The following is a 10,956-nucleotide window of genomic DNA, read 5'->3' as shown; positions in this document are numbered from 1 at the left end:
GGGCGGGAGGGAGTGTAGTCAATCGATAGCGCAGCGCTCGGCGCGGCGTCCTGTGCGCTTGCGCAATGAGTGTGCGCTCCGAGCGCTCGATCGAGCAGGATTCGCGCCTCCATTTTTCTAGGAGAGAGCGGGAGACCAGGACAACCGGACTTGCGGGTACTGGGGGCCGGGCCGCGAGGAGCGTGGCTGGTGCGGTCGGCTGGGGCCATTAGGGAGCACGGGAAGGACTGGGACGGGACGGGAAGGTCGATGGCGAGCGGGCGGCGTGCGCCCTGAGTTGCCAGGCAGGGCGTGCCCACCGCCTCTTCCTCAAAGGCCCCGCTCCCACCTTCACTCCGTCGTTAGTTCGCCTCTGCGCCGGGGTGGCAGCCGATCGGACAGGGAGGGGGCTTCTTTGTTCTCTCGCCCTGGTCCAGCCCCGGGTATAACCAGTACTGGGTCGGTTTCCTCCGGTCCTCGGGCCTCAGTGTCCCCACCTGCAAACGTGGTAGTAATTACCTACTAGGCCGGCGAGCGAACGTTCCTTGAGAGTTGAGAATCGGGGCTCGACCTTTCTTTCTTTCACTTTTTTTTTTTTTTACACCCCATGATGCCCTTGGCATGAATGAAGAGACAGGATTGAGTAGTGGTTATGCCCTGGGCTTTGATGTGGACGGTTCGGGCGGCCGCTTTAACCTTAGACGAGTTACTCAGTCAACATTTTATTTTCAGTGGATTTGCTGACCTCCCTGAGCCTCTCTTGTCTTGGTGTTTCTGCACAAGCATAGGTGTATGTACATTTGCTTCTACATGAATAATTTTATTCAACGAACTAATGCTTATACAGTGCCTAGCACGGTGTCTGGCATGTGATCAATAAATGTTAACGGCTGTTAACATCCGTCAGTATATTTGGGGCCAAAGAGCCCAGGTTGGGATCCAGGCTCTGCCGTTTACAAGCTGTTCGATTCTAGGTGAGTTAAGCTCTCTGGTCCTCAGGTTGCCCATCTCTAAAATGATTAGATGAGGATTGAATTGAGGTAATGCAAATTAGTGGCTTACACGGTGTGTGTTATATATTGTACTGAACGTCTTTAAGAAATTTTTTAGCTGGTTTATCATTAAGTTTTCTAAGAGCACTACAAACAGTGGTTAGAAGCGACACAGTCTCTCGAGGCACACCATCTGTGTCCTAGTCCTGGGCCATGCAGGCACTAGTTCTAAGACCTTGGGCAAGTTATTTCCCCTTCTCATCTTTAAACAAGATTATAGAACCTCCTTTGTAGTATGGTGTTGAGCACTAAAGTGCAATAAAACATGGTAAACCCTCAATGTTAGCTATTCTTATGATCAGTAGCCTCAGTAACTCCCCAGAGGGAGCTGTGTAGTTAGAAAACATGGTGTCACACCCCTTTCCTGTAACACACCCTACTTCTAGAGTCACCCCTGCAAAGTGCAGCAATACCAGGAGGTACTGGTGTTACTGCTCAGTCACTCTTATATTCTTCTTATATTCATCTATCTCCTGTGCTCTGCCATAGAATTTTTACTTCTCTGCCACAACTACCAGTCTGCCTATGACATTTATTTATTGCTGTCTCCAAGCTCCTGCAGACTTCTGATACTTCTCCAGACATACACATTCACACATGCATACAGACGTTGGTTTTTAATAATAAAATTATCTAACAGGTCCACTAATTGGAGTTGGGGTTTTGGAGGGGACAGGGGATGGGGATGGTTTTTGCATATACCAGAAACCATCATCTACAGTTCCCTGTTTCACTTTTTAAGACCACGGGAAAACTTAAGTATTTGCACATCAGTCCAACTGCACAGTCCTTCAGATTTCTGCCCTCCATGCCCTCACCCATTTTTTATAAATAATTTTAGCTATATCCTGTTTGCCAATATTGTTGTCTTTGAATATTTCCAAAGCATTCAACCTTAGTTTTCGTACCACAGTAGCTTTTTTGCCCTCATATTCTGATCTCACTGTCTAAATTATAGTAAATTCCATTGTCTTAACATATTTTAAAAATAAATGTAACTGACATTAGTAAACATACAACTCAGCTGGTGGAGACAAACGGTCTACATAGCTCTTATCTGTTAACAAACACCAGTGTTTTATTAGCAGAATAAATGGAAGATTCTGGGAAAGCAATAAATATAAAGCCTAGATGGGTAGTGTGGCAGAGGAAAAAAAGTTGAAAGCAGCTCTGTAAATATTGGCTGACATGATTTAAATAATTTGTTTGCCACTTGGTCAGTGCGTTTCATGCACCATCCTATTTAACCTTCACCAACTTATTTACAGCTGAGGACACTGAGCTCAAAGAAAGGTCGTGATGAAAGATAATGCAGCTAGCAGAGCTGGGATTCAAGCCCTGTAAGCGAATCTGACCAGATTCCTGTGTTGCTTCTGTGCTTTACGAGTGCCTCTGCCCTTCACCATCCACCTGTTTTCTCTTCCTGCAGCTGGCAGGGGAACTGTCTTCCTCTTGTCCAAGATGTACAGAACCAAAGTGGGCTTGAAGGACCGCCAGCAGCTCTACAAGCTGATCATCAGCCAGCTGCTCTATGACGGCTACATCAGCATTGCTAATGGCCTCATCAATGAAATCAAGCCTCAGTCTGTCTGTGCGCCCTCGGAGCAACTCCTGCATCTCATCAAACTAGGTAGCTTACGCCTGCAAATTCACTGATCCCATGGCAAGGTTTCAGATGTTTTCACGTATCAGAATCTTTTAAGAGTATTGCCATTTTGGTTTAGTGACTACTATGTGTCCATGCAGTGGTAGATACTGAAGGAGTAAGCAAAGCCTAGGTTACAAACATTTCATGCTGGTGCTAGCCTCAGGATCTTGATTATCTGGATCTTTGAATTACTGGCTTTCTTCAAGTGTCAGTTCAGATGGCATCTCCAAGTCCTCCTCACCTCTTCTAAAATAACCCACTATCTTCCCTACACCTCCCAGTTATTCTCAACAACAGTCCCGTTTACTTAAAACAAAAGCATTGTCTGAAATTTTCTTTATTACTTTGGGTTGTGTCCTACACAATCTGCATCTCCCCCAAAATGCTGCAAGCTTAGTAAAGATCTGGGCCTCGTCTTGTTCAACAGGATATCCTGGTGCTTGCCCGGGTCATAGAAATCACTCAGTATAGAATTATTAAGCGTTTTCACTCTTTGATTTGGCAATACCAATTATAAAATTTTGTCCTGTTAAATGAATACAACTGAAATGCCCAATAGTGTAGAATTAGTTGTAAGTGTTCTTGTGTCCATAAAATTTGATCCAGCAACATGGTATAAATCAACATTTATTATCCTGGCCAGGTCTTTATTCTATATGATTAAATGAACAAGTCACAACATGTTATGTAATGTGTTTATATTTTTGTTTTTGGAAATAAGACAGCTGTGCATAGAGTAAGGTCCTGGATTCATACCACCATGTTAACAGTAATTATCTTTGGATGATAGGATATGAGGTCACTTTTATATTTTTGTCCACCGGTATTTCTAAATTTTTCCTATACTAGTAAATGTTTTTATATGATATATTTAATTTTTAATTTAAAATGTATATTCTTGATAAACTTGAGTTCAACATTCTTTAAATATGTTTCATTGGTGTTAACACTATGTATCTAACTTACTGAGCTTCAAGAGCTGCTACAAGAAGATCTCACTAAAAATACTAAAATCTGAAATGAATAAATGGACAATTTAACTATAGAATTGCTTTTTTTGATTTTCTGTAGTTATGGTTAAAGTAGAAAATTTTGGAGGCAAAAATCAAGAGAGATGACTTTACCTATTGGAGCCTAACCTTCCACAACCCATATTGCCTTAACCTGTCGCTCTGTGTGCACCCAGGTCAATACACAATTTTGTAAGCTATTAAGTATCGTGCATGTTCAAGAAACTGTAAGCTGGCATCGGCAAACATCTTTCCCAGTTTGGATCCAGTACTTGGTCTTGGCCTTTTACATTTTTTTATGCTTTAATTTTTACTCCTTTCAGGAATGGAAAATGATGATACTGCAGTTCAGTATGCAATTGGTCGTTCAGATACAGTTGCTCCTGGCACAGGAATTGACCTGGAATTTGATGCAGATGTCCAGACTATGTCCCCAGAGGCTTCGGAGTATGAAACATGCTATGTCACATCCCATAAAGGACCATGCCGTGTAGCTACCTACAGTAGAGATGGACAGTTAATAGCTACCGGATCGGCTGACGCTTCCATAAAGATACTGGATACAGAAAGAATGCTGGCCAAGAGCGCCATGCCGATAGAGGTGAAAATCCCTGTACCACACTTGTTATTTGCCTTTTGTTGTTCGTTCATGGGAGGAGGGAATAGTTTAAACCAGCTCTAACTTAGCACAGTTGATGATTGTGTCCTTTGAGTCAGACAGATTTTACACTTTGAGCATCTCTTCTTGTTGATCTAGGTTATGATGAATGAGACTGCACAGCAGAATATGGAAAACCACCCAGTGATCAGAACTCTGTATGACCACGTGGATGAAGTCACATGTCTCGCCTTCCACCCAACAGAACAGATCCTTGCCTCTGGTTCAAGGGATTATACTCTTAAATTATTTGATTATTCCAAACCTTCTGCAAAAAGAGCCTTCAAATACATTCAGGTCAGGAATGTTTGGAAAGGAGCCTTACGTTTTTTTTCTTAAGAACAATGAGCTCTTATATGACTATTCTGTCTTTAAAAGTAGTCTCAGTGATCGTCCTATAAAAACCAATGTACAGCAACAAGGACGCATGTCGCAGATGACACGTGGACCAGATTTCATGGGCACTGAGTTCAAATGCTGCCATGTGCCCACTGCCTCTGGTCGGTCAGGAGTGCTGCTGGTCACAGTTCATGCGACAAGGGTTCAGACTCCCTATCTTTAAAGGTCGCAGGTTCCTGCTTAAAGCACATGGGAATAAGAAAATTACTCAGTTAAAACTATCAGGTGTTTGCTGGAAAAGTGACATTTGGTACCCTATTTTGAATATACAGTTCAGAAATACTGTTTTAGTAATGGCTTCCACCTTTTAATAATTTAACTTAATTTTTTTACTCAATATTCGGAGCCTTCAGGCAAATTGGAGAAGCTGTTTGTATGTACAGGTTGTGTTTATCTGCATCCATTCATTGTGTGTGAATGTATCATAGACTGATCCATTCTTAGTTTACCCAGTGTTCGTTTGCAAATAATGAAGCTCACTTCTTTGGTTTTTGGAATAATCTCACCAGGAAGTAGTTTTGGAAATCTCTGTTCAGTTGATACTTCCATGTATTCCAAAATGTCATTCCTTCTCATACCTGTGAAATACCTGATCATTGTTTTATGGATTCTTTGCATCAGCCAAAAATTTCCGCATTTCCTCTGGCTTTAACTGTTCACCACTTGGTCACTTAATGGTAATGTCTCTGTCCTAACAGGAAGCTGAGATGTTGCGGTCCATCTCTTTTCATCCTTCCGGAGACTTTATACTTGTGGGGACTCAGCATCCTACCCTTCGGCTTTATGATATCAACACGTTTCAATGTTTTGTCTCTTGCAATCCTCAAGATCAACACACCGATGCTATATGTTCCGTTAATTATAATCCTAGTGCCAATATGTATGTAACTGGTAGCAAGGACGGCTGCATCAAATTATGGGATGGTGTTTCAAATCGATGCATCACAACTTTTGAGAAAGCACATGACGGTGCTGAAGTTTGTTCTGCCATTTTTTCCAAAAATTCTAAATACATTCTCTCAAGTGGAAAAGACTCTGTAGCTAAACTTTGGGAGATATCTACGGGACGGACGCTGGTCAGATACACAGGTATGTGAGCAATTGACATTATGTAACGTTTCTGTAGTATATTTACAGAGCTCTCTTAGATTGTTGCAGTAAAGCTGTGCATTGAGCAAGGCAGATGTTATCCTTTTAGTAAGAGGAAACCAAGGCCCAGAGGTTAAGCAGTTTAGCCAGAGCCATGGTAGCAAGAGGCGGGGCTGGAAATAGAACCGGTTTCTTACTTTGTTCATCTCAATACATTACAGCTTAAACTCGATCTGATGCCATGCAGGAAACATTAGAGAACATGGTAGTCTATTTGTAGACCAGTGGCCTGTCCTTTTTCCACAAAAACATGAAAGTCCAGAGAAAAGCCTCAGTTAAGGGATCTCAGTAAGTACATGCCTGAGAGGAGTAAGGACAGAGGAGGCCTGGCCCATTCCTGAGAGCAGAGGCCCCCCAAATGAGACCATGAGTGTTCTGAACCAAGATAAAGAGGGCGCTTTTCAGACAGAAGAACAAAGTTAAGGTCATCTGAGTCATAATTCATGTTGATTTCTAATTGGCAGTCGTGCCTGGGAGCTCTGTTTATTTAAGTTTATCCTGTCTAGTCATCAGTGTTCACATCTGATTATTTTATAATGAATGTTGTTAAAGTACTGTTTCTCATTCTTCCGGTCCCTATAGTACCAAAGGTGGTTTGATAGAAACCTCTAGTTTTCTTCAGCTAGTTTCCTCTGTTTGTGTCATTTGCTAAAATGGCCATGACCATCACTAAAACTCAAAAGAAAATAAGGCTATTGTAAGGGCTCTGCTGTGCTGTTAATTATCTAACATTTTAGAGAAAAGTGGTTCAGTGGCATCTGAACCGCTAGGGTGCAGTGTAACCTGCCTTAAGATTTGTCTTAGTGTAAGCAAAGCGTGCTCCCTGCAATTCTCTGGCTTCTGGTCACAGTACAACTAGCAAATCTTGGGAAGATTCGTTTTTATCATAATTCTTGGTGACTTACTTTTGTATGTAGCTATTTTGAAAATATCTCTAATTCTTACTATTAAAGGACTATGTGCTTTTTATAAAAGAAGATAAGAAAGTGGTCAGAGTAAAATTAAGAAAGCCTCCTCCCTCTTTAGAAGTAACCCCTGTTTGAGTGTGATGTGTCTGGAAGGGTACCCACTGGAGTGTCGTCAGAAATTTTATTGTATTTGTTTTATGAATGTTTGGGATGTTTTATGGTTCTGTGCAGTTGGCTGGTTTATCTTGATGGAAAATTGGGGTTTGATTTTAAAATAAGATTGTACTAAATTTATATGCAAATCTCTTTTTTTCTAATTCATAGGTTAAGACTTCTTCAGGTCAGCACATTTAGGTCTATGTTTCCAGCTGTAATGTTTAGCTAGAATTCAAAGGGTTCTCAAAAAAATAAAGGAAAAGGAAAAACTACCATGTATATGTTAGAAATGTTGATGTTAAAAATTAGAAACAAGATTAAAATGCTGAGCTAGGGAAAAAATATTCATAGCATATATAATAGACATGTTGGACCTTGGTCAGTGTACCCAAGAAAAGATAGATGGCCGACTTCACCATAAAGCTGAGAACTGGAAACAAAAAAATCTTTTTGTGCTAGTCAGATTCCAGGAATTTAAAAGACTGATGCCATCTAATGTTGGTAAACATTTCAGAAAATCACATATTGTTAGGAGTGTCACTTTCTGAACAACAGTTTTGGTGACATGATATCAAATTTTTAAATATTTATCTTTTTGACCTGTTATATTGACTATTTATATATATATTTGACCTGTTATATTTGACTATTAGAAATTTAACCTAGAAAGATTCTTGGGCAAGCATGGAAATGCACACATGAAAAGATGTCCTTCCCAACATCTGAGCAGGAGAAAGAGAAATATAAATGTCCACCAAGAAGCATTGAGTGTCTTGTCATTACGCATCCTTTCACAGCATGCAGCCTTTGACTGTAAATAGTTACAGTAACATTTGGTGAGCACTTACCCTACAGAAGCTAGATGTGCATCATCTCTCATTTTAATCCCCACAGCACAGCAGTCCTGCACGTAGGCACTGTAATTATCTCCATGGAATATCAAAGAAAATCAACACTTAGGGATGTTTAGTAATTGGTCGAAGGTCACATCCTAACAAGTATTGAATCCAGATCTGAAACCAGACCTTGTGTTTTTATCCACTAAGCCATATTCGTTCCCTCTTTATAGATCTCCACTACATGCTATTGAATAAAAACGGCATATGATAATATACTCTGCTCTTCAAGGTTTATAGATATGCATACAACCCATGATGATATTTGGAAAAGACATTCATCAGAATACTCTGGATATAAAATTATTAGACAGTGTTTATTGTTTATACTTTATGTAGTACTTTAAAATACTTATTTTTTTCATAGTCATGAAAAAGCATAAAGCTTCCTTTTGGAGAGAAGACATGCATACCTCCCAGTAATTCTGTTCTTAGGAATTTGTCCTAAGAAAATAATATGTTCTGTACAAGGAATGTGTGTCACTTCACTTATAACTAGATATAAAGTGAATGCCTAGCAAGAAAAGAACTATTAAATAATGGATCCAAACAATGAAATACTTAGCAGCCAGTAAGAAACATGAAAAATGAACCCAGCATAAGTTGCTTTAAACCGTGCTCATTAAGGGATAATACAATGTGGCACCATTTTGTATTTTTTTTAAAAGGTGATTTTATGCCTATAATTACCTGAGAACATTAACTAAGTTGCTTTAGGTAGTAGCAGGCCCAGAGGTGATTTTCATTTTCATATCTTTTTAGAGTTTTGCATAATAAGTTCATGTTACTCCAGTGATTTTAAAATACATCGACAGGATGAATAACAGAAGTAGGACAGTCTTAGGGTCTCCAGTGTGAGCATGGAAGTTAGCGCGGGCACCCAGGCCCTCATGCTCTCCGTCTCTGCGCAGGTGCTGGCTTGAGCGGGCGGCAGGTGCACCGGACGCAGGCCGTCTTCAACCACACCGAGGACTATGTGCTGCTGCCGGACGAAAGGACCATCAGCCTCTGCTGCTGGGACTCAAGGACAGCAGAGCGCCGAAACCTGCTCTCTCTGGGCCACAACAACATCGTGCGCTGTATAGTGCACTCGCCCACCAACCCCGGCTTCATGACGTGCAGTGATGACTTCAGGGCGCGGTTTTGGTACCGGAGATCCACCACAGACTAGAGCCGTCTTCCTTGGGGTTCTCTCCTGAGGACCCTGGCCCCCTCCCCGTGGTCCCATCACCAGCATCAGCAGCAAGTCTGTGCCCTCTTTGGCAGTCGGACTGCCATCTCTACGTCCTTCTTGGATTTGTACAGAAGAACCTTTTTTTACCTTGATGTAGAATCATGGTGGAAAAAGTCGGGAGTCACAGATCTGTGCGGTTCTGCATTCGCTGATTGTTACAGTGTGATTTTCATTGGTTTTGTAGATATAGGACTTGCCATTTCTCTTGAATCTTGATCATTTGAAGAAAGATCGAGCATTAAAGTGCTTTCTAGATCTCACATGGATCTGTCATGAGGAATTTTCATTTGTTTTTTGTCAACTTTTGTGCCCTTTTTGCATCCTGTTTATTTTCTTTCAAAATACATTTTAGTGGGTAAGTAGGCATACAGCTCTGAGAACCAAGAGTTTGTGCCATGTTAAAACTATTTGAGTGAGTCTACCAATTCTATCCTAAAGACCTCATTCTGATGCTAAAGCTCAGATCTGCAACATTAGTGTTAGATATTTTTCACCTCAGTAAAATTAGTAACTAGTTTTTCCTCATGATTTATAGATCCGTCGTCAGACCTCCCACTTCCCTTCATTACCTGCAGTGCTTACCTTCAATGAGTGTATTTCTGATAAGATACCATTTGGGTAAGAATCATGATGGGAAGCATAATTGAAAACATCCAATCTAATCAAAATTAGGTGAGCCCACCACTGCTCTCAGTTAATTGCTTATCTTCAAAATGATTAATATCAATTGACTTCGTTCCTAGGTAAAGTATTTTAAATGTTTTTCATTTCCCCACAACATGAACTGAAACCATTCATCACGACTGCATATGGCAGCTATGTTCTCAGATTTTTGCAGCTAACCAACTAATACAAGTTGGTTTTTTTCTTGAAGTTTTTTAGGTGAGAATATTTCTCTAATTGAGCTCTAGATAGGTCAGAGAACCCTGAGCTCTCCTCACAAAGATAGACTTTGGCTTATATTTATCCCCAAACACAAATACGATCTGGGTAGAAGTACCTAGAAATGTAATAAGATCATTTGAAAAAGTGTTGAACAGATTAAAGTTGTTACATGTTACAGATTGTTATATGTTACAGGAGCCTTTAAGTCTTCTGCAGTTTATTACATAAAGATTCTGCCTTAGTCATAATCCTTAGGGAGTATTTTAACTCTTCGGTCTATGAAACCATTTTAAACATTCTAATGTGTTAAATCAGAGTTTTAATTCAGATTTCCAGAGAGTTATACTTACTAGTCTATAGAGAGTTTAAATTATTTTATTTTGTGGTCTGGTTTGCCAGTTTTTGAGCGTGGCCATCTGCGAGTGGTCCTTTTGCAAGATTAAAAGATACCAACTGAATGGGAACAAGGATAACCAGTTCTACCAAAACAGTTACCAACTGGAACTCCCCACATCTTCTGACTTTTCTTTTGCTTGTAACCTCTGCAACTGTAAAGCAGAGATTTGACATTTTTATATGCTTCCTCTCTGGCACATGCACTGAAATGACCACACTCTACCCTAATATGTTCCACTGTATCTTTTTAACTGTTGATGATTTTTTTTAATCCCATTTTTTCCAGTTATAGAAACAGTGTCATCAATATATCTGTAGTTTAAGGACTTCTGTTTACAAGATCAAGGTACTTTTGTGGGTTTCCAAAACAGACTTTTTGTTTCATTTCTTTTTCTTTTAAAAATCATACCGTTTTGACCTTGGTGGTATGCCAGGAATAGTTCATGGATTTGGTGCCCACACATTAACTGTACCACATAACACTCTGCAATTCAAATGGTGAATTCAAGGTGGAATAAGAACTTATACCTTCTGTGTTATTTTTGTAAGTATGTAATTGCTAAAATAAACTTTTTGTATATAATAA

The 10,956-nt window shown here is 40.2% G+C and overlaps 1 protein-coding gene across 2 annotated transcripts; it reads left to right on the top strand.

Moving 5' to 3' along the window:
* The first annotated feature begins 54 nt into the window (after positions 1-54).
* Positions 55-10,956, top strand: CSTF1 (cleavage stimulation factor subunit 1). 2 transcript variants are annotated; one of them, XM_017673421.3, is made up of 6 exons: positions 55-156; positions 2,461-2,661; positions 4,013-4,290; positions 4,447-4,644; positions 5,445-5,835; positions 8,767-10,956. In XM_017673421.3, the coding sequence occupies exons 1-6, from the start codon at positions 66-68 to the stop codon at positions 9,024-9,026; spliced, it is 1,419 nt and encodes a 472-aa protein (XP_017528910.2). In that variant the 5' UTR covers positions 55-65; the 3' UTR covers positions 9,027-10,956. The 2 variants fall into 2 exon arrangements, with proteins under 2 accessions (XP_017528910.2, XP_017528909.1); XM_017673420.3 differs by lacking the exon at positions 55-156 and adding an exon at positions 2,294-2,371.

This window comes from Manis javanica, chromosome 5 (genome assembly GCF_040802235.1).
Source record: "Manis javanica isolate MJ-LG chromosome 5, MJ_LKY, whole genome shotgun sequence".
Lineage (NCBI taxonomy): Eukaryota > Metazoa > Chordata > Mammalia > Pholidota > Manidae > Manis > Manis javanica.
Note: the sequence above shows the minus strand (reverse complement) of the source record. Positions and strands in the feature narration are given on the sequence as shown.

What these genes read in the sequence shown, in the direction of transcription:
- CSTF1 (XM_017673421.3), top strand. Translation starts at nt 66, where the DNA reads ATGAGTGTGCGCTCCGAGCGCTCGATCGAGCAGGATTCGCGCCTCCAT. An exon ending in AGAGCGCCATGCCGATAGAG is followed by an intron (nt 4,291 to 4,446) that starts GTGAAAATCCCT and finishes TTGTTGATCTAG; the next exon opens with GTTATGATGAATGAGACTGC. An exon ending in GACGCTGGTCAGATACACAG is followed by an intron (nt 5,836 to 8,766) that starts GTATGTGAGCAA and finishes GTCTCTGCGCAG; the next exon opens with GTGCTGGCTTGAGCGGGCGG.